Genomic DNA, 24864 nt, shown 5'->3' with positions numbered 1-24864 from the left:
ATGATCTTCAGAAAACATTCTGATATGATGATTTACTGCTCAAGAAACATTTCTGAATATTATCAATGTTAAAAACAGTTGTGCTGCTTCAACCGTGATTTTTGTTATTCTTTTGATGAACAGAGTTCTCAATTCAAACTTTAACCCACTAATGTTCACACGACTATTCTGGTTTTCTAGCTAAACCAGTCTGGACCACCATAGTTTTTTCAGTCCAACAGAGAAACACAGGTTGTGTGGGAATGAGTGCTGTGTTATCATGTATTAAACAAACACTTTCCCATCAGATAAACCCACACACACACACACTCTTGCCATCTTAATCACAAACCTCATTTGTCCTTTTTTGCATCAACATTTAAACAATCATTTAGACAACAAATCCAAACATGTGCTGGTGTCTATTTCAGTTGATGCTGGTTTGATTCAGGCTTGAAACCGCTTCTGAATCTCTGTATGGCAAAGTCCGGTGAATGATATATGAAATATGATCAGGCTCTTCTGCATGTTTAGCCACTCAGTCACTTAATTATAGTCTAGCGACTGACACTTTCAGCAGAAAAACCCACACGCATTCAGGTCACCCAAGAAACTTTAGTAGCTGGTGTGACATGTACTTACAACACACACACACACACACACACACACATGCACACACACACGTATGAAGGAGCAATGCAGAGTCTCATGAGATAGAAACAGACGAGTTTGTTTCATAATCAGTTCTCCACAATCCTCGTATTGATGGAAACACATCTGGATTTGATTAGCATCAGTTTCACTCAGACAAAAACGTGGTCTGAATTATCCTCCCAGTTAAAGCAGCTTAACTCTGGTGTGTGTGTGTGTGTGTGTGCTGATTTGCTGTCCAAGAAACATTTCTGATTATTATCAATGTTGAAAACAGTTGTGCTGCTCAATATTTTTGTTTCTCAGGATTCTTTGATGAACTGAAAGTTCAAAAGAACAGCATTTATTTGAAAAGTGACATGTTTTAATGACACTTCTCATCAATTTAGTAATAACATTTATTAATAAAAAGCTCATTTCTCTTTCTCAAAAAGAAAGAAAGAAAAATCATACCGACCTTAAATTGTGCTGAACAGTAATGAGTCTAACTTCTGATTACCTTTTCTCAAGGCAAATTTTATTTTTTATAGACACACACTGATTTGAATCCAATCCAATCCACAGCCTCAGGGGAAAAGACAAAATGACTGAGCAAATTACTGGTGTTTTTTTCTTGCTAGAGGATCCTCAGAGAAAACCAATCTTGCCCAGATAGGAATGTCTGTGATTGCGGTATATTATTGTTTTCACAACTCCTCTCCTCGTTTATTTTTAATCTTCGTTGAATGCTATAACTAAAGCTAATTTTCTTGTTAAACTGCCTGGAGGACTTTTTCTTTTTGCAAGCTTTCTGTGTGGTCCTGCGAGTGCTGCTGGCAACCAAGTCGACGCTAAAAGACAATTACATCGATTACATGCAGCGTCAGGTACGATCCTCATCTTTCTTCATTCCTTCCCTTAATTACACACATAATGTGTTAAACATATCATTTATTAATTGACCACAAATAGTCCAATCCCATCCAGATCTGTACATCGAATGACAATAATCTGCCATTTAGAAAACTAATCCTGCATAAATAAAACTAAAGGAAATGCTTTCTGAAAAAGTGATATTATCTGCATTCAGCCTAATGTGATTATTGAAAACACTTTACTTAAAGTCTTCATATATAATGCATTATAAAAGTAGTTTTAATTTAATGCACCTTATAATGCATCATATTATCTCGTGAACCATGGTTATAATAGAGCATAATACTTATTTTATCTATTCATTGTTACACCTTTGGAAATTGCAAATGCATTAAAACACATGAAAACAAACCTTCAGATATTATAATGGATTAAACTTTGGTTTCACCTGCCCAATAAAGTCCGGTATTCTCTCTTTTATTCCCTACTTTCTTTCTCTTATTCTCTCGGCTCATACCTAATTGGTCATGTCATCACAGTGGCTTTGTACTGGACACATCCCTGTCTGCAGGCGCCACTATTATACTCTGCCTTTGTGTGTGTGTGTGTGTGTGTGTGTGTGGGTGGGTGGGTGTGTGGAAGAAAGGGATGAACAGCAGATGTAGTGTGTTTGAGTGGATGAATGCTGAGTAAGTCATTGAGTGTGTGTGTGTGTGTGTGTGTGTGTGTGCGTGTGTGTGTGTGTGTGTGTGTGTGTGTGTGTGAACTCCAGGGGTCCACGCCCACAGAAAGCACAGCTGCGGTGTTTAACAGACGAGTATAGACTTTAACACCCCACCCAACACAAGAAACTTACAGAGCTGAAGTCATTTTGGAAAACGGTGAGGATTTGGACCGATCCACTCCACTGAGAGACGCGATTACTCAAATTAAATTATTTTTTCCCGGTTAAATCCTTTTTCCCTGTCAACTCAAGCTAGATCTACATGCCTGCAACATGTGCTGCCCATTACCACAGAAAACCATTGTGAATCACTGAGCGCTGTAAAATGAAGGAAAAACGTGTTTGCTGTCATAAACTTACAATAGATGTCAAATAGAAGTGAGTTTTGTATATTTCAAAAGCTTGGGACAGTATTTATTGACAAAAAGATTAATACTTTTATTCAGACATTATATGTATAAAAAGATTTCTATTTCAAATTAATGCTGTTTTATTAGCTTTCAAGATTAGATTTTTTTTAACAGTAAATAGTAGTATATTATATTATCTGATTTCTGAAGATCATGTGACACTGAAGACTGTAGTGGTGATGCTGAACATACAGCTGTGCATCACAGAAATAAATTACATTTTACAATATATTTGGTATATATAATTTTTTTTATATATAATATATATAATATATTTATATAATTATATATAATATATTATAAACAATATTATTGTTTTTGCTGCCCTTAAATGCAGCCTTTGTGAACATAAAAGGCTTCCCACAACACTTATATATTACTGTTTTTAATCTTATCGACCCTAAACTCTCTAAAGCTAGTGTATGTCTTATCTGTGTCGCTGTGGTCTTTATTCATTCTTCAAAAGATGGCAGTCATGAATGCAATCTCACTTTTTTGGTCTTGTGACCCAAAATATCTGACACATTGAAGACTAACATTTATCAGAAAAGCAATTCATCTGTCATCTGTGAGCATGTCACATTAAACGATCAAAGACTGGTGATTTAGCCCTTTGATAAAAGAATGCTTCTGCAATTCATCTGAAATGGCCAGACGTGTACAGGGCTTTGGATTCAAGTGTCTGCCGAATGCAGAAATGTAAATGCACCCCAGATGCACAGGACTGTAATGTCATAGTGAGTGAAAATGTGTCCAGCTGTAGGACACTGATGAAATAATCCTCTCTTCTCATTTCTCCACAGCGAGCATCTCCACTTCCTCTGGTCTAAACGGCTTTTCTGTGAGACCTTCATCTCACCCTTCTCCCTCTTTCTCAAGTGTCACAGACTTTGTCTAATTCAGTCCAATCTGTCCTTTACCGTCTCTCTGGCCTCTTATCAGTGCTGAAGTTGCAGTCGTGGTCAGTTTAAACGTCCTTAAAATGTACTCTTAAGATAGAAAAGCAGTGTGTGCTTTTGTAAAATATTCTGTACTCGACAGTCTGTCAGGTTCATTATACATTTGTGACAGTAGTTATAAAGATGGGGGTTTATGCTCAGAAGGGTGAGCTGCTGTCTGCTGCATACGGTGCACAGTAAGAAATTGTTTCGTATGCATGAGAACCCAGCTACATTTGACAAAATGTGTATCATTCAACCAGAGCACACTGTGAGTCTCCACAATGCAATGTGTTTAGCCTGACCTTCGATCTCCTATGGGACGAACTGGAAGGAAGACCAGCTCTGAAATCTTTATCATTATTAAATCAGATTGTACAACAGTATTTACTTGCGACATAATTAACGCCATTGTTAGTTAACAGATTATGTTCAACTGAAAATATTCCACTGTAATTTTTCATGATCAGGTTTTAATAGAAAATACACTACAGTAAAAATTGTATTAGATTCAATACATAATTTTTTTAACCCATTTTTTTTTTTCAAAGATATTTGTCAAGTTACATAAGAATTCAATTTCAAATAAATGCTGTTTTCTATTCATCAAATAATCGTGAAATAGACACATTGTGGTTTCCACAAAAATATAACCTGTTTCCAGCATTGATAATAATCAGCATATTAGACTGATTTCTGAAGATCATGTGACACTGAAGACTGGAGGAATGATGCTGAAAATACAGCGGAGCATCATAGGAATAAATGACAATTGAACATATATTAAAATAGAAAACAGTTATTTTAAATTATAATAATATTTTACTGTATTTATATGATCACACCAATGAAGCCTTGATGAGTATAAGAGATTTATAAAAACAAAAACAAAAAAAAACTAAACTAAATGCTACTCCAAGGTAGTGACACATTATAGCAACACAATACACTGAGCCCAGAATCAGCCGTAATGAACATTCCATGATATTTAAATAAGAAACATCAAAGAACTGTTAAACTGAACTGAGATTTGGCTGGATCTTTGGCTTCAGCTCATCATCTGTGTTCTCACTCACCTCTACACTCCATATCTCCATGGCTGGCCTCGAAGCCCGGCAGGCAAGTGCAGGTGGTGGTGGGCTGGTCCACCCACTGTCCATCTTCCCCGCAGAACATCTTGGGCGGTCTGGGATTGGGTCCAGGCTGCACTGCGTTGGCCACACACTGGCCCACAGCCTCCTGGACCAGCGAGCGTGGAACAGTCTCCGGGAAGACGGATAGTGAGCGTGTGAGAGCCGGACACTTCTTAAAAAAGACACGCACAGATAGAAGCGCCATGCAGGCGCCCTGGGCCTGAAACGCCAAGTAGAATCCACGTTTGGTCAAAGGGCCCAAACGCAGCGTTTTGACATTAAACTTCTTCTCTCCACCTTTGCGCAGCAGGAAGTCCGCAGCCACCGTGTCGACCTAATGGAAGCAGAGATACCGTAAACACTAGTAAGAGAAAAATCAATTGTTCCCATGAGACTAAACGAGAGCCGACCACATAGATGGATTGAGATTTAATGGATGATCTCACATCACCTCTACAGACTTCAATAATAACCCAAACCCTATTCAAAGTGTGATCTCAAACATTTCTCATCAAAGTCTCCCGAGCACAAATGATGTGCTATCTACAGTCATTTTAGTGTTATACTCCCTATACTTTAATAAGTGCACTTAACTGCACTCAATGTGCACAAAAGTGTAATATATATATATATAAATGATGAATTAAATTAAGTGTTCTTAGAGTACATTTTCATGACTATATTTTAAAGTGAAATGTCAAATGTTTTGAAAGTTTTTCTTTAAAGTGCATTTGTTTAAATTATAATTTAAAACAGTACACTTTGATGTGCTGACTAACACACTAAAGCACATTTGATGAACTTGATTATAATTTTAATTGTAGCGTGTTATTCAATATTACATTTTTAGTTTAAAAGTACTAAATTGCAACTTCATTACGTGTAATTACAAAAAATATTTTAAGTGCCTCACAAGTTTCAACAGAAATTACATTAAAGTACAATTTAGTTCACCATGAATGCTTGTCAGTACATTCAGCAGTGACTTTAACCATACTTTAAAGACAATAGAAGTAATGATATAAAGAGACCTTAGTGTACTTTAAGTCTTTAAGAAGAAAGCACTCTAAATGTAATTTAATATTATTCTATAAATTATTTGCATGCAATTAAGTGTCTGAAAACATTAGATACAGTTTGCATATAAGTATTTTCTTTTAACAGATATTATTCCCATAAACTCTTTTTAAAAGAAGTATGCTAAAATGTACGTCTTTTTAAGGAAAAAAGTGTGTCTACATATCTTTCTGTCTTTGATTTCTCACCTTGGTATATGGGTTCTCCATCCACGCGGGGTGGGTTGCAGTCGCATCATCCGTGTCGCTCTCGTAGTAGTAAAGGTTGAAGGTCTCTTTGCAGGATCGGTGGTGCGTGGTTCGCGATGAGCATTCGATCATGGTGAACATCAGCTCCACGTACACCTGCGATGCCTCTCGGCGCTCGATCAGCTTACTGCGCAGCCAGTGACTGGACGAGCCGTCGACCTGGCAGATCTGATAGGTCCTCACGCTGTTGCTCTCCTCATCTAGACCGCTGATCTCCTCCCACTGCACAAAAGAAGGAGATGGGCTGTAATAACATATTTATGTTAACATTGACTGGGGTTTTGGTCTACATGGAGGGGTCAGGTCTCACCTCAGGTTTAGAGCCAGAGTTTGTTGTCCACTTCAGATCTGATGTTTCTGTCTTCGTATTCATCAGGACTTCTGTCACACACAAGATAGAAAGAGTTCAAAATAACTTAATCAATAAAATTAAATTTAGCCTTGTTTGCTTAATTGTGTGTTAAAAAAAGTGTACTTCACATCTTAAAAGGATGTTTTTCCAAGAAAGAAAAAAAAAGCTGGACTTTCTTTCTCCTGCTGAACACAAAATAAGTTATTTTGAAGAATGTTGGTAACCAAATGGTAGCCATTGTCCTCCATAGTATGGAAAGAATAAATACTATCGAGGTCAATGGCTACCATCAACTGTTTGGTTACCAACATTCTTCAGAATATCTTATTTTGTGTTCAACAGAAGAAAGCAATTCGTACAGGTTTGGAACAGCCTGAGGGTGAGTACTTACAGATAATATAATATTAATACAGTAAAAGAAACCGTCTCTCTTTAAAATGCTTAAAGGGATAGTTCACCCTAAAAATTAAGAAACCAAAACTAGATCCTAGTGAACTGGCAAATTATAGGCCTATTTCAAATCCTTCATTTATGTCTTAAATTTTTGAAAAAGTTGTGTCTGCTCAATTGAAAAATGATCTGTATGAAGAATTTGAGTCAGGTTTCAGGCCCCACCATAGCAAAGAAACTGCACTTGTTAAAATTACAAATGACCTGCTTCTTGCGTCAGACCAAGGCTGCATCTCATTTCTAGTCTTACTTGATTTTGGTGCTGCGTTCGACACCATAGATCATGACATACTCATAGATCGATTACAAAACTATACAGGTATTCAAGGGCAGGCTCTAAGATGGTTTAGATCCTACCTGTCCGATCGCTACCATTTTGTTTACTTAAATGGGAAGTCATCTCATTTATCACCAGTAAAATATGGAGTGCCACAAGGATCCGTCCTAGGTCCCCTTCTATTTTCAATATACATGTTGCCCCTTGGTAATAAGACTGAGATATTAATTATTGGACCAAAAAAACAGTACACAGAATCTAGTAGACTACAATCTGCAACTAGACGGATGTACTGTTTCTTACTCTACAGTCAAAAATCTGGGTGTTATATTAGACAGTATCTTGTCTTTTGAAAATCATATTTCCAATGTTACAAAAACTGCATCCTTCCATCTTAGAAACATTGCCAAGCTACGAAACATGTTACCTGTTTCTGATGCAGAAAAGCTAGTTCATGCATTCATGACCTCTAGACTGGACTATTGTAATGCACTTCTAGGTGGTTGTCCTGCTTCTTCAATAAACAAGTTACAGGTAGTCCAAAATGCAGCAGCTAGAGTCCTTACCAGGTCAAGAAAATATGATCATATTACCCCAATTTTACAGTCTCTGCACTGGCTACCTATTAAGTTCCGTATCAGTTACAAATTATCATTACTTACCTATAAGGCCCTAAATGGTTTAGCTCCTGCGTACCTAACTAGCCTTATACCACGCTACAACCCATCACGCTCCCTAAGGTCACAAAACGCTGGACTTTTGGTAGTTCCTAGGATAGCAAAGTACACTAAAGGAGATAGAGCTTTTTCACAATAGGCTCCCAAACTCTGGAATAGCCTTCCTGATAATGTTCGGGGTTCAGACACACTCTCTCTGTTTAAATCTAGATTAAAAACACATCTCTTTCGCCGAGCATTCGAATAATGCATCTCTTAAATTGTGAGTGTAGTTGTATCTGATCAAATGTGCATTTTTATTGATAAGCTTGGGTTAAATTAATTAATTTTACTTTGTTGGATCAGCAGCTATGCTAATGATGTCTCTATTTGTTTCTCTGTTTTGGTAACTAGGATTTACACAAGCTCCAGTATGGATCCAGAACACCTGAGAAGAGATGATGCTGACCCTCAGAGGACCTCAGATGATGCTAACCTTGAATCAACAAACAGAACTGACAAATATTGCTACAAGTGTGACTGCATCATATAATAATTGCTGTTAATAATGTTCATCATCTGGCTGACTACACTAGTATTAATTTTTCTGAAAAATCCTGTCATATGCGCGCAAACTGACATTCACCACTTTTAAGTTAATACTAAATATTGTAGAAATGTAAATTTCTGTAAAGTTGTTTTGTAATGATTTGTAACGTAAAAAGCGCTATACAAATAAACTTGAATTGAATTGTGTTCAACATAAGAAAGAAATTCATACAGGTTTGGAACAACTTGAGGGTGAGTAAATGACAAAATTCAGCTTCACCAGAGCATTTGTTTTTACCGGTCCATTAACAAAAGCAGCAGCGCCATTAAAACCCATGGAAAATCATGCAGATCTGCCATTTTTTCAGCACGATATGACACGGCAACATCTGAACAATGACATTTTTCCTCCGAGCACACAGAGGGCAAGTGAAGCTCCCCGAAGTTCGATGGTTTGGTTATCAAATCATGGCCAGCAAAAACAAATCTGGAAACAATGGGCGTTTTTCTCTCTATAGCGACTTGCGTAGCTGCAGTATCCCACATGGAAACCGACGTACATGGGAACAAGGACACAGCCTAATTTTACACTCACACACATATACAGTCACAATACAAAACCAATATATAGAGTTTCAACCCAGCGGTGAATGATGGTCATTTAATTTCCAGTGAACATCCTTCCTTTCATCCATTTCCTCTCTCTCTCTCTCTCTCTCTCTCTCTCTCGATTGCATTTTTGGTTTGAACTGGCTGTTGGTCATTACTTATTGATGCTGGTGATGGGTTTTAATCAGGCATTCATTCAGACTTCCGTGCACATTTCTGGCCCTGAGGTTGCTGTGCTGGTCATGTGACCACCTAAAGCCATCGCACGGTTAAAAACGGCTTCAATCACAAAGATCCTTTGATCTAAAAATACTACCACAGACTATATTCCTCTCTCTCTCTTTCTCTCTCTTCCGCCGTTATTCGCTCAAACTCTTTCTTATCCTCATCTCTGAGGAGGAACACCTTTAATACTCTTTTCTTTTTTTCCCCATGACTGTTAAGAGTTTAGATGGAATCGACGCGTTTCTGTCTGTATGTATCTGGGTCGAGACTTGTGTTGGGGACTGGAAGCTTTCTGTTGGTTTACACCTCAGAAAAGCATCATGGCGAGACAAAAAGATGTTGTTTAAGCACACATGGCTGCTGGGGAACACTGACTATACTCCAAATGTACATTTCTTACTGTGCAGTATATACTTGTGTAATATGTAAAACAGTCAATAACTTCAGATTTTTGTTTGATGCATTGCTGCTACATGATGACATCAGTATGTCAAATGTTTGTGTGAGTAAAATATATTTTTTAAGTCTTGCTGAAATGGCAGTAGCAACAGAGTTTTCTTTCATGTTGTGAGTAGTTAACACAGTCTCTATCTGATTGTGTATCTGGGTCGGAGTTTGTCTTGAGGACTGGAAGCTTCCTGTTGCTGGTGTTCACCTCAGAATCACATCAATATTCAAATTAATACCCAAAAAACCATATTTGAGCGCGCAGGGCCTCCGGGAGAAACTGGCATGTGCTCTTTCTCTCTCAGTGACACATTTCTCCCGCCCGCTCTCATTATTCTCCCTATCACTTTTGCTTTCCCTGCTTTCAGATTTCACATTCCTTTCTTGCCATCCGTCCGTTTCCATTTCTCTTCTCAATAACTCCATATGTCCCCGTCACACTCTTTATCTCTGAGCGCTTCCCTCCATCGCTCTGATGTCGAGAGGCTGCGGACGGATGATAACCACCGTCCAGCTCCGAGAATCAAAGCGAGCAGCGCCCGGGAGGCCGGAGGAGAGGATGAAAGAGGGATGAGAGGGGAAGAGTGCTGGAGAGGGAGAAGAGGGACAGAGAGAGGGAGAGAGGGATTGAGACAGGACGGATATCTGAAGGTGATTTCCCACTGTGAGTTGTGCTCCGAGTTCAGAGGAAAAACTAATTACAGACTCGTTTACATTAAACTACACACGCACACGGGTGAATCAAACCTGTTGAGAACATTCCCAGATCATAATTCATTCCAAAAATCAATAAAAGATACAGGAAATTATATGTTGCATACAAAAAAGAAAGCACGCTTTTAGTTATTTTTTTGCATTGTTACATCTCTAAAAATGTATTACTTTCAAACTAAACTCTCATTTGTGTAATGTTTAAAAAATTCCTTTTATCATTACTAATTAAAAAAAAACTGATATTAATATTAAAATTAATAATTTCACAACTGCAATATGAATTGGGGTTATTTTTAATTAAAATGACAATTCTAAGTAGTAAAATTTCTAACTTAAACTAAATAAACTTAAACTAAAATAAAACTAATTCAACATAAAAAGTTATATTTAAAATACAAATACAACATACCAAAGTACATAAAATTACAAAAACTTAAATGAAAAATTAAATTAAATCTGTAAAATTCTGTAAAAAGTATAAATGCATAAACCCTAATGGTCCAAAAAAAAATAAATGTTTTCAAAATATAATTTCTTAGTTTTTTTTTGTTTTGTTTATTTAATAGTTATTTTATTTCTTTCTTTCACTTCTGTTGTTGATATAAAATATGACCTGGAGCTTCATCTGTGAAGTATGTGTGTATGAACACCAGGTTCCTGAGGACTACGGTGTGTGATGTGTGTGTAGATTATGGTCTGTTACGGTGTGTGTGTGTGTGTGTGTGTGTGTAATTACAGTGGGCCATATCCTGCTGTCTGCTCTATCATTACTTATAATGGGGCAGGAAAAGTGTGTGTTTGTGTGAGCGACTGTGTGTTTCTCCTTATGGCTCGCCTCAAAAAAAAATAGGTTAGACACAGCAGGACTCCAGAGTTGACACCGGGATTATCACTCACCTGACACACACACACACACACACACACACACACATCTGTCCATGAGTCCCTGGCCTGATATCATCGGGAGCGGCTGACGGCTGCTGTTTTGATGAACTAGGCTACCGGTGGGCAATTTCTGCTTGTTTTTTTTTCTCTTTTTTTTTTTTACCCGTTTAATGTAGTGGTCTTATTTAGACACACTGTACCACACAACTCTAACACGAATCTCACCGTAATGTGCTTCAGTGAGAAACCTGCAGCAAATTCACAAGAGAGACTCTTTTACATCTTAGCTGTGTCTCCTAGAAAGCAATGTGACTTCAAGTCGATTTTGAGAAAAAGACAGAGATCTTAATATCTCAAACTGCACTCAGAATTGCCAACATACAAAGTCTGCAATCAAGAAAACAGAAAATCTTATATGAGCATTTGTCATAAAATTCTACAAAGTTATCTGAGGTGTGTTCAACAATTGTATCTTTAAATAAAATAAAAACGATCTGAGGACCGTGCCCTCCATTATCTCTCCTGAGCTCTGAAAGAGCAACTTCTGAGCAGTATAATGTTCCAGTGGGTCAGGAAATAAAAGATAATTACACCAGGCTTTCGTGACAGGAGTTTGACCAGGTGTGTTCACTATTCAAAAGTACTATTCAAAGAAGTCTCTTGTGCTCACTACGGCTGCTTTTGTTCAGACAAAAACACAATAGACAGTATTACTGTGAAATATTATTACAATTTGAAATAACTGTATTATATGTGAATGTGTTGAAAACGGTAATGTATTTCTGTGATGTATTTCATCATTACTCCAATCTTCAGTGCCATGTGATCTTCAGAAATCAGAATAATATGATGATTTCATGAATTTCAATGACATATTTCTGATTATTATAAATTTTAAAACAGTGTCGGAAAGTGTGATGCACTTGATTCCAGATTCTCTGTCGAATATAAAGATCAAAGAACAGCATTTATTTGAAATAGAAATCTTTTGCAACATGATATGCCTTTACTGTCACTTTTTGAACAAACAAAAACTCTTACTGTTCCTGAACGGTTGAACGGCAGTGTGTGTGTGTGTGTGTGTGTGTGTACCTGGTATTTCCTTCATCATGAGCACCAAAAGTTCACACAAGTATAGTAATACCAGTAAATTCTGTCCTTGTGGGAACATTTTTTGGTCCCTACGAGGAAACAATTTTTTCAATCTTCCAGAATGACGTTTTCGTCAAACTGTATTTGTGTGTGTTAAGGTGTAGGGTTATTGTAAGGGGATTGAAAATACAATCTGTACAATATAAAAACCATTACGCCTGTGGAATGAGTCATAAAACATGGAAACCTTGTGTGTGTGTATGTGATTCAACAGTCTGAGAATATGAATAACGGCGGACGTGACTGTGTTTGTGTCAGAGCATGTCGTGCGTTTAGACGAGTGTGTGAGCGTCTCGTTCCTTTCTCACCTCTACAGGTAAAGTGTATGAGTGTGTCTGCTTCACGTCCTCCGTATGAGTGTGTGTCTGGAAAAGCTCAGTGGAAAATTAATTGCTCAGAGGTTGCTTTTCAACATACGGGAAAATTAATTGTCAAAATGATTCATTCAAATAGCAAATTTCACAATCGAATGGGACAACTGTTGATATACAGTAAGCTGCTGATACAAAATAAGAAAACAAACTCGTTTAGTCCTGAGAGATTCTGATTAGAAATGCAAAATTCTCCATTTACCCTCAATTTTATTTAGCAGAGGATCATTTTTTTTAACTGTTATGTGACCTTGAGCTGATATCATGCCTTGAGTGTTTCCTGTGTGCCTCTTTAATTATAGACACACTTCCTCACTTTCTCTCAAAGGTAAATGACAGAAGACCAGACCTGGGCTACAATTAGTCTTTCACTTTAATTAAGGAAAAGAGACAGTGCCAATTACTGAGAGAGAGACAGAGAGAGAGAGAGGAGAAAGTGAAATGAGGGGTAGAAAAAGGGTGAAGAATTGAGGCCAAGGAGAGCGAGTGGCAGAGCGGAGATGAAAGGGAAAACCGGGATTAGGACGAGACGGATGGAGATGAACACATAGTGAAGAGAAACGCGCAGTTAATAGGATGTTTGTGTGTCTGCTGGTTTATTACTGACACACACCTGGACTACAGATGCTCCCGGGTGCACAAAACCACACACACTCGCAAAATCGCTGTCTAAACGATTAGCTGGAGATTAAAATGGACCGTATTTCCTTTCTCAGTAAACATTCCTGGTTTTATTGGTTCATCTGCACACGTTATTCCAAAGAAAACAAAAGTTTGTCTTTCTAATCTTTCATCAAGCGCGATAACTTATTCAGACTCTCAAATGACTCTCCGTTCTAGCTAATATCATCAAGCGATCTTACTTCTCTTTCCCACCAGACTGCATTCATATGTTACACTCATTTTTCACATGTAGATCATTTTATGACTCATAACATCCTGGCCTACAGTTGGATATCTCGTTTCACTGACAGATAACAGAACTATAACTTAACACTTTTATTTGCATATTTTTACAAAGAGTTATTATTACGGAAGTAATACACTTTAAAAGAACACACTTAAATGTGAAAAGAATGTGATATTGTCAGATGCTTAATTTCAATTAAATTACAATTTATTGTAGTTTAAATTTACATGAAATGCAATTATCCTATCTTTAGATTGTTTTTGACCCACTTAAGTAGGACTTATTTTTATATGTAATTTCATAATTATAAACTATTGTCATTGAAATATAATTAAAGTGGACTGCTGAATGCACTGACTTTTACGTTGAACTAAAATATATTAAATGTTTTATTGAAACCTGTATTTTATCAATTCTATATGTACACTTGTAATTACACATTTCTAAATATGAAGTTGCATTTCGGTACATTTAAAATGCATTAACTTCGAATGTAATATCATATAACACACTACAGTAAAAATTATAATTAAATACTTTACATGTGCTTTAGTATGTTAGTCAACATCAAAAAAGTGCACCTACTTAAAGAACAACAAGAAATCATAAAAACATGATATAAAATGTACTTAAGAGCCAACCTTTTAATTGAAAATTTTTACAAGTGCACTTTTAAAAGTGTATTTAAGTGTGTAATTTTTTTTTACAATGTAATAATAAAGGGTACGACCCTAAAATCTTTTCTTTTTCAGATTTTAGCATGCCAAGCTAAAAAAACACTAAGATTAAGAAAATTTCCACTAGTCGACCTCATTTATCAATTAAGTTTGACGATTTTTAGCTTCTACACACAAACCTTTTACAACATAAGCAGATTAAGCCAACCTGCCTAACTCACTGAAAGCGCTTAAACATCTGCAGCTTGTACAGACAAAATCCAGCTTCTCACGCTGTCATATGAAAACAAGCCTAGTCTCTTATAGAGACCACCATGAGAAATGATTTGCCCCTGTTACTATGCTGTCACTGAACCAGGGCATGTGAAAGAAAAGCCGACCGCTCCTAAGCCCACGCTTAACAAATGAACAACACTTCGCTCGTCTCAACTTGTTTACATACTTCATTTAGGCTGACGCATCTTTGAGTGTGGATTGGTTCCCTAGCAGACAGCCTATGAGCAAACGCATGCTAGACAGTGTTTGCACTTGTATTGCTGTTGGGAGAAAATGACAGAGAGAGAGACTGAAATGATTTGCATTTGCACATACTTCTGTGATCTGATAGTGAAACAAGATATTCATCAAGAAAAATAGTCTATGTAAGTATTCAAATGCAAAAGTGACAGTTGCATTGAAAGCATAAAGACGTTTGTACATATTTAACTTGTGTCATTGCGTTAATCTAGCATAAGCACGCTTCAGTTTTTAAGAGGAATCATTTTTGTGCAAAACTTTTTCGTAGGCCAACATGCAAGTTTGCATCACCTTGCTTCCCTTGACAAAAACCAAACAGGATTTTTCCACTGGCTTTTGGATTAGTGCAGAAAATAAGCTCTGTGACCATAAAAGTTAATGAATCATACACATTTTGTTCATCATGGTAATCTTCACAGATGAACACAACTTCTAAAAAAGTCTAAAACTATTTAAATGTGAAACACCCATTTCCAAATATACTTATACTATGTATTTACTATGAATAAAATCAGCATTTCTGGCTGCATGAAGAAGTCACCAAAACATGCATACACACACATACACACACACACACACACTACTGTGCAATGCACTCAACTTGGCCTTGCATTTCCTTTGATGAATAAACCAAAATATCAACTGATTTTCTGTAATTTCTGTTAGGCTTTTATAAGTTAGATTGTTTACACTAAATTGGATAAAAGCCCAAGCTAGTGTACTGTGCACTATATAGTGACTCATCTTTCATTCCATAATTAAGGACTTCCTTTGCAATCTGTTGAGCTCTTGAGCTCTATTGATGTGCAGGCCATCAGCTACCATCACAGCTTTTATTATCATCACATCCCCATATGGCTACTCACACGGTACATCATAAACACACACACTCACACACAAAAACTGACCCTTAATCACATCCACTCCAACACACACACACACACACACACACATTGAGTATGTGTCAGTGGGAGCCAGGAGGCGTGCTGATTTGATCGGTGTGTGAACAGAGAAAGCAGACTGTTCCTGTCTGTTGCACACACACACACACACACACACACACACACACACACACTGGCCCAGCATAACCCCAGCAGATATCTGATACATAATACACTCTCTGCATGACTCTCCTCTTTCAATCTTTTGTTTTCTCCATCTCCTTTCTTTCCTGATCCCTCAATTTCTAACCAAGCTTTCACTGAAATCAGACGACTTGAGCACGAAGAGGTTTGTGCTTACACAGAACAAATTCATGAAAATACATTATAATAAAGTATTATTTGACCTCTTCATTCATTCGTGAGTTTATATAGCAATTCTTTAGGAACAAATTTGTCCCCAGAAGTGAGCTAAATAAGACAAAATATGTCCTAATGTGTCATATATTAAATGCTTTTGTTTTAATTAAATTGAAATGGGATATAGGAGTTATATTTAACTCTATGTAAATCATTTTGGCATGTTCTCATTCAGCTTAACAAATGTGTGTCCCAGTGGTAGCTTTTCTGCACTGTAAACAAATAACCATATATATATTAACTTTTGAGTCAAAAATAGGATTTTAAATTACTCGAACCCTTTGCTGTGCTGAAAATCCTTTACCTAATTTGGTGAAAAAAATTACAGATCTTTTAAAAACTAATTGTAAATTTCTCATTGTGCTATATTATCACCAAATCTTTATTTAATCTTTTTGTTAGCATGTTTTCATTCAATCAGCACATATTTTGTATTTATTTTTTTTTATTTTTGGAGCTGATTGAACATTTTTTAAATATAATTTTGGCAATATTATCACACATAATAAATTCACAGCATAAAGGGAAATATAAAAGCATTTGTTTTGTAAAGAGATCGGAAAGAAATCTCCACAAAAGTACCAACATTATCAGAACAATTTTGGGAAGTTGTTATGCCCTGTGTGAGCAAATTTAGTATGTTTTAGTCCAATGTGATAACATTAACAAGCATTTTCAGGAAAAAGAAAGTCCTCTATGAGTCAAAATGATCACAACACAAAATGAGGGCAAACTACATCAAAGACCATCAGAATTCTCCCAAATGTTGTCAAACCCAGAGGTTTTGTTAAGAAATGTTAATGGTTTGTGAGTGAAGTTTTTGTTGTTGCTGTCATTATTATTCGTTTTGGGGGGTTTGCGTGTCAAGTGCTGAGGTCTATATATTCTAAAATACACTTCTATATTCCAGATATCTTTGCTTTGTAATGTGATTGCACCATCAGAAACAAAGATAGCATATTTCACTTCACATACTGACGAAAAAATGCACTACACACAAAATCTGTAGTTCCCTTGATGAATGAAGCACTTTGCATTTAGTGAAAAAAAAAAACAACAGTTAAGAGAACCGAAAATCTGAATACATCATGCGCTGAATTTTTAAGTTCTCTCAACAATTCCTTTTTCAGTGTGTGTATGTAAAAGCAAACATGTCTGATAATCACCCAGAATGCAACAGTTTCTGTCAGTGGAAACAAGCTCCTATGTTTTTGTCTATGCTCACACTTCATCCGCTCCACACACACACCTGACCTATTTTAAGCGCACCCAAACACCATAGTGCAGATGTTTTAGTTATATGTGTTACATTCTCCATCTAAACAAAGGCACTTCAAGAGTAAATTATCCCTATGGTTTATCTGTGAATTAATTCATTAGGGTTATGAATATAACCCTAATGAATTAGGTTATATTCACATAAGGTGTAGAATATTCCCATCAGCCAATCAGATTTTAGTATTAGGTTTAGGCTGGTTATGCAGTTAATTAAGAAACAGCAAAAAGGCAACCAGCAAGGCTGCACCGGGAGGAAATGTAGGGGATCGCGCAGGTACACACAGGACGGAGAGAGAGGGAAAGCGCAGAAGCAGGAGGCACGTGCTGTGAACTACAGAGAAGATGAATGGCTTTGAACGTGCAGTCGCCAACAGGGGGCAAGTGAGGGAGTGCAAGCTCGAGAGAGGCGCAGAAAAAGGATAGTTTTTTTGGGATAAGAGAGATCTCACACTGGGCCCCAATGGGGGAACTGACACGCGATTCAGACGAGAGAGCTTGTGCTCTGTTTGAAAAGTAGAACGTGATATATGACGAGATTAGTGGAAAGGTTCACATACCTTACCTGCAAAAATTGCTCTGTTTATCTCTTCACAAAACTTCCTGCAAAGCATGACGGGTTTGCAGATTTGTTGATGTACGTGATAAATTTACTTGAGAAAATGGGTCGGGTAATTTTTTCATCCCATAGAGTTGCAATCAATTAAAGCAAAATGAAATGTCATTAGAGCTCTTGCAGTAAGACATGGACAGAAACTCAGATGGCTAGAGATGATAAACAACGTATCGGACTACCAAAGTTAACATATGTGTTACAGGAAATCTGTACATGTAGATATAGAATAATTGTGTGTATGTAATGTGTTGGGCAATTAAACTTTGTTTTTGAACAGAATGAATTCAGGCGATGTCTTTGTATGAGCAGCTAATCAATTAACAGACAATCTCGTTTTGGTGTACTGAACATTACATGTCACACAATGAGTGTTTTGTCAAAGACTATTTAAGGAGTTAAATTCTATGAAGTATCTCGAGGCTTTTGTTGGTTTAGGAACAACATCAAGCACTCATATTTTTAACCCTAATAAAACAACTGCCTCTAACTGCAAACTGAAGCCGATAGCCCCAAAATCCCTGAGTAATAAGAAAATTGTTCCAGGACCAACAAGGATTGCTGGAACTCATTCTACTTGAGTAAACTGTGTTAAAGGATTGGTTCACACAAAAATGGAAAATCTGTCATCATTTATTCACCATTGTGTTATTTCAAACCCATAAGGCTTTCATTTATCTCCAAAACACAAATGAAGATATTTTTAATGAAACCTTAGAGTTTGGGTTAAAAGGACTTTCAGTGGAGGGACAGAAATCTCAGAAGATTCATTAAAAACATCTTCATTTGTGTTTCAAAGTTCATCAAAAGTCATATGTATTTGGAACAGCAAGAGGGTCAATAAATAATGACCGAATTTTCTGAAAATATTTCAGTGAACTAATCTTTTTAAACGTGACACATGTTGCATTAGTTGGCACAACTAGTTGAAACAGCCAAGAGGCAGAACTAATCAGCATCATCACCACTGACTTCCTATTAGGGACTAATTTCACATAGTTTAAACTGAAATTATGTAGTCGACTAGTCTAAAAGTACAAAACCCTCAGAAGACAGTCAAAAACAATGTGTATATATGCAATCCATTTGAAATATGTCAATTCCACATGTCAAAATAATGTATTTTCTTTCAACTAGTGTAATAGTAATATCAACAAGCAGCAGCAGTTCGGTTTAGTTGACTATTATTACAACACTAACTAGCTTTCACAAATATCTAAACGTTCATTAAACAAGATTAAACAATTTGTCAATGAGGTAAGAGCAAACTAAATTTAAGATTCTCTAAAAACATATTAAGCCACACAATTTTACTGCTCAGCTAAAATCTTGTTTTAAAGATATGTAGTCATTTTTACTGGAAACAAGACTGAAAACATAATTTATGCAGTGCATGAGGGTTGCCAAGAATCTGATCAGGGCTGTAATGTGTCTCTAAATGGCTCTGTAAGTTGGTTGCAATCAATCCTGGTCAACTGTTGGACGGGTGATTGGTTGGATTACATGAGCACGACACGCTCCTTCCAAACCTTTGTTTGCAACTCTATTATGGAAATGTGTTACTACTCAAATGCCTGTCCACTTACAGAAATGACCCACTACATTATTGGAGTTCCTCCATCACCTGATCAGTCCTCTTACTTCTGTGCTGATTGTGTCGGCCTCTGTAAGGTCAAAGGTCTCCTCTCATACTAAATGCCGATTCTCAACCTCTTTTAGAGGCATGTAGGAGGGAATGATGGAGACAGAGAGAAAAAAGATGAAATGAGAGACTCTTAGGCTGTCAGCCCCTCATCCATCAGGGCGGTATTGATACTGATGCACTGGCTGAAGAGACACAAAACTGAGTCAGAGAGAGAGAGCGAGAGATGGATAGAAGGAGAGAGGGAGGGAGCCCAATCCCAACAAGAGCCACTTGAGCACTGTTATCATCCTATCAATCTGCACAGTGTATGGACTGGCAACCCAGGCAATGCAGACCACAGTCAAAAACAAAAAACACACATGAAAGAATAAAAGTTGAAGAAGGATTCCTTCCACATGAGATCCACCATGCATACGCAACTGGAAGCTCTCTGGGTTTGAGACAAACATACTGTGGTAACTCTGTAGAGAGTAAAGGTGCGGGATTGATGATTAGAGATGAGACGCAGTTTAAATCTTCAAGCGGCTAATCACAGGATTAACAACCAAAGAGAGACTGAAGAACGGGGGAGAGAGGACAGCGCTGCTTTAAATGCAAATCCCTGTCTTATAAAAATCAGTTCCATTTAATAGGATTTCTGAGGAGGGATGTGCATTTCTGCAGTGAGAGAGAAGTGGGGGAAACTTAAACACTTCAAAAAGAAGAGAGAAGAATAGAAAGCACTACACCACTTAACATATATGATTGTGTGCCATTTTGAACATGCAACTACTACTCTTACTATTATTGCAATATGAATAATTTGCATAACAAGCAAGCTTCCTACATGCATTCTTTATTTAGATGCCTTGCTATTTTTTTGTATTCCATTCCAGACATAGCCAATACATGACTGTGAGAGGAAATGCATGTGCATATGACAGACACAGAGAAGAGTGACACAAATGAGACCGAGAGAAATAAGTGAATTGGTGACAGAAGGAGGAATGGATAAGCTCTTTCTTTTTGCTCCAGGATAACAGAAGACGGAAGACAGAAGAGTTCCCGAGCTCTGACCACGCATGAAAGCCAGTTACCTCTCTCTCTCTCTTTTAGCTGATATTTCCTCACAAAGGGAATTAGAGATCAGTGCAGTGAACCTCACAGATCTGGCATTAGTTTAATCTCACGCAGGGGTTTGAGTTACTACAGAATCAAATCCAATCTCCCCCCTGCTGCTTCTGTTACTGACTTCACCATATTAGTCTTTACAAGTGCCAAAGCAACTCCACCCGGCCCCCCGCATCCCATCCTAGAGAATTATCAGGTACAGTTACCCAATCAGGTCGTATCGACTTTAGCAATATTCTGGTATGAAACAGGGGCCAAAATTAACACCTGCCAAATGCAAGTAAAACCAGAAATAAAGAAATGCTATAGTTAAAGCATTCATGATGCAAACTAATTAAAACAGAGGCAGGGCCTAAAAACAGTCAAAACATGAGTGGCTAGTCTTCACATTACTTTCAACATATATATATATATATATATATATATATATATATATATATATATATATATATATATATAAATAAAAAAGTAATGGCAACAGAGAAAAAATTCCAGATAAGATCAATGTGTTAAGACGCTGATAAACAGAAATCCAAATGAAAAGTGGTGAGAACTATAAAACACACGTCAACAAAGAGTTAATTCTAGTCATGAGTTAATTCTAATTCTATTCTAGTCTGTTCTAAAGCTGCTTTAACGGTAATAGGGACAGAAAGATTTATTTTTAATGAATTGTTTCCTTTAATTGTAACAATTCTATTTACAGTGAGTCACTGGGACGCATTTTTTGAATATTTAAATATTTAAATAATTATAAATTATTTCATTTTACCGCAAAACCGTCTTGATGCAAGCGCTGCGACTTTTACACACACACACACACAAAGTTAAATTAAATGAGAATGCAACTACCCTACACCTCAATTTAGTAATGCAAAGTACTGATTCGGTACATTAAAGTTCCTAAATCCAAGAGTCTCTGTTCCGGATTAAACGCAGGATCGCGTTCACACTTGAGAGCAAACTGGATTTGTGACACTCATCAGCCAATCACCGCGACAGAAATGCGTCAGTAACTCATTAATTGGAGCCAGTGTTGCTGTTGGAGGAGCATCACCTGCGTGTGTCTGTCACACAGCTCGGTTAATTGATTTCGGCAAGCGGGGAGCAGGTGTGTGCACCTCGCCATATAATGCGGAACTAATCCGAATCGTCCGTCCTCCGTCGATTAAGCAGCCTGCGGCAAACTGATAGACCCACAGCAGGCAGGTACCGTCACCTTTATCCGACTGAAACCTCCGTGAACAGCCATACATCCTTCTATTGATCAAAACGACTACTCATTGAGGTTACTGGATGGAATGTCCCCTGACACTTCAGGACTCAAATTTCTATCGACCCAAGCCATGCATACATCGCCCATCCTCTCTGTAATTTAACATGTGCGTGTCACTTGAGCTCCACTTATTATGCCTCTGTTTGATCCACCCAACGGCGATTTTCAGAAATGAAAGAAGACAAAAGAATGCTTTAAGAATGAAATCAATGTTATTAAAGCGCATAGTCTATAGTGATTACCGGAGCAAAGAAATTATATTGATTATTAAAGAGCTCTTTAAACTGAAAGCACCACACATGTGAAAGCAGGGGCGTAGCAACCATTATAAGTGCACTTATTAAAAATAATAATAATAATAATTTGTCTCCACTTTAAATCCCCACTTTCTGAAATGTAATTATTACTTTTAAAGTAAAACCCACATCCTCCCGTTTGGAGGAGTCTTTTTGTAAAAACTGATTAGTTTAGGAAAAAAAACAAAACAATTAAACAAACCCAGGCTATTCAGTTGTTCTTTGCATCAATAAAGCTAAACAATTACGCCAACTACATTAAACAGAAGCGTTTTACAAGCCCTCAGTCTCACAGTGCACTGGTCACAAAAACTGCACAACTAGACCATGTAACCATGCTGCTAACTGGACACAAGATTCGTGAATTCTTTCTCAGTAAGGGCCACTGAGTCGTACAAGCATGTAAAACAGAGGAATGTCCAGTCAAAACAACGCATAATGAATACAATAACACTGCTTCTGTTTAGTATATATATACTGTGTTATGACACTATTATATGTAACACATCTTTCTCTATAAGGAGTCAACAGGTAGTTGCGTTCAATAGAATGATGGGGTTACCTTCATCCGCCACAGTTTCGAGCAGGAACTCCAGCAGGACCATAATCCAGAGCGCGCACACATTCCTGGAGAAGAGCTCCATCGTGGAGTCACGCGCGCTTCACTGGGGACTGTTTACAGAGATGGACAAACGGTGCAAAGGTTCAAGAGTCGTCAGCTGGGTCTGGCACCCATCAGGAAAGAACAATCGCACGGGGAAGCCACCAAGTCATGAGAGAAAAACACTTTGAGCTTCACGCACACAGTTGAATTATACGGAGAAAATCATCTACTGCTATATGAGTGAAGTTTGTTATAAAGATAGTGTGTGGGGGGGGGGATGCGGTTTTAAAAATAATTTATAACTTTCTATGCCAAATATGCAAAATGCTGCCCATATCTTAAAATAACACAAAACCAAACTAAATCTCACAAACGAACTCTCAATCTACACGCAAACATGTGGCAGTTTTGTCCTCCACACACACAGAAAAAGAAAGAAAGAAACGCCGCGCGCTCGCTGCGTGGAGCGCCTTTGTGAGGACTGCAGCTCGCTGTCCTAGTTTTCCGCTCAGAAACGGGGTGGCTTTTTTAAAATCCAGCTAATATGACAAATCCACAGGCCACTTCGGTTACTGACAGCGCGGAAAGGAATGGGGTTTAAATCCCCTTCGCGTCCTCCTCCAGCGCGCGCGTCCTGACCCCCGTCAGTGGATCCACCGCGTCCTCAGTAGCTTTAAAAACATGAATATCCTGCGGGATATGAGCGATACTTCAATACGATCATACGCCAACTCGACGAGCGAACATCGTGTTGTTAATCCAATAGCGAATGCAGACAAATCGCGGAACGTTTCGTTAAAATAACCACGACCATGCGGTGGAAATCTCGGCAGATCCTAGAAGTTACTGCGAGGCGTTGCGTGTTAAGGAGCTCGCAGTGATGTGAGGTGCTCAAAGCAGTCTCCTCCTCTCAAAGCACCTCCTCTCCTCCACTATAGGCCAGTTCACCACGGCGGTCAACAATCTGGACGAACACTATGCGTGACGATGATGTTTTGTCCGTCCAGTTAGTCGGGTCGTTGATTGTAGGTTGTGTAAAGTTGTATTTGTGTCTCTTTAGGTTATGCATTACTGTTTGAACTGTCTGTAATGATTAACGAACTGTACAGACAAACCTTTAAACTGACTTTTTATTTTCTGGCAAAATGTAAGTCCTGCACCCTGATTAAGAAAAAGGCAAATATTGAATTGCATTGCTCTTTTGAAGCATGCATGATTGAAAAAAATAAATAAAAAGCCATGGAATTTTTTTAAATTGTGTTTTGCATTGTTCAAGTCAGGAAATGTCATGGAAATCATTTGAGCATATCATTAATTATGCAAAATTATCTAAAAGTGATGTAAACTTATTGGTATAGCTAGAGTGTGTCTCGGAGTGTATACCTTAAAAGCACTGTACCGTAAATGATAATCATCCATGTTCCAAGTTCCATGTTAAATCGGCTGATACCATCACTGTACCACGGTACCACTATAGTTCTTTCTGTAAATATGTCTTATCAGCGCATAGATCAGCTCATTCTGTTGACAGAACCTTTTTTTCTTTTAAATGTATGATGAAACCACACACAGGGAGCCCCCCCCCCCCCCACCCCTTTAATTCCGATGCTAATGCATCTCTGGATCCCTCTTCATCACACCTATGCGGATTGGTGTGTTATTTGGCTCAAGGATTGTACATTCACTCAGGTTCTTGTCATGCTAATTCAAGCACTTGTCTTCTGGCTGTAAACCATTATCAGGAAGACCGTGACGCAAAAGTGTGATTCTTGAAAAGCTCGGAGGGAAGAAAGTGTGAGGGCCTTTGAGAGAAGAGCTACTGGAAAAGGAAGCGAAATCATGCCGTGACATGTTTTATGTTATGTTTAACGTGAAATCTGAGGCAAGCCCATGTAAAGTATATGAGCATTCAATCACAGAAGGCCCACGGATATCTCTT

At 37.7% G+C, this 24864-nt stretch overlaps 1 protein-coding gene across 2 annotated transcripts in view; it reads right to left on the bottom strand.

Moving 5' to 3' along the window:
* LOC113085601 (ephrin type-B receptor 4-like) overlaps positions 1-23832 on the bottom strand; it is a 38333-nt gene extending 14501 nt beyond the window's left edge. For both annotated transcript variants that reach the window (XM_026255209.1, XM_026255213.1), the window contains exons 1-4: positions 22884-23832; positions 6326-6396; positions 5956-6237; positions 4634-5024 (exon numbers count right to left, since the gene is read on the bottom strand). In XM_026255209.1, coding sequence (XP_026110994.1) covers positions 4634-5024; positions 5956-6237; positions 6326-6396; positions 22884-22965 — 826 coding nt within the window. In that variant the 5' untranslated portion in view covers positions 22966-23832. The remainder of the gene's footprint in view (positions 1-4633; positions 5025-5955; positions 6238-6325; positions 6397-22883) is intronic.
* Positions 23833-24864: the final 1032 nt, after the last annotated feature.

The sequence above is a fragment of the Carassius auratus genome, chromosome 5 (assembly GCF_003368295.1).
Source record: "Carassius auratus strain Wakin chromosome 5, ASM336829v1, whole genome shotgun sequence".
In the NCBI taxonomy this organism is placed as follows: domain Eukaryota; kingdom Metazoa; phylum Chordata; class Actinopteri; order Cypriniformes; family Cyprinidae; genus Carassius; species Carassius auratus.
The sequence above is the reverse complement of the archived record's forward strand: the minus strand, read 5'-3'. Positions and strand labels throughout refer to the sequence as shown.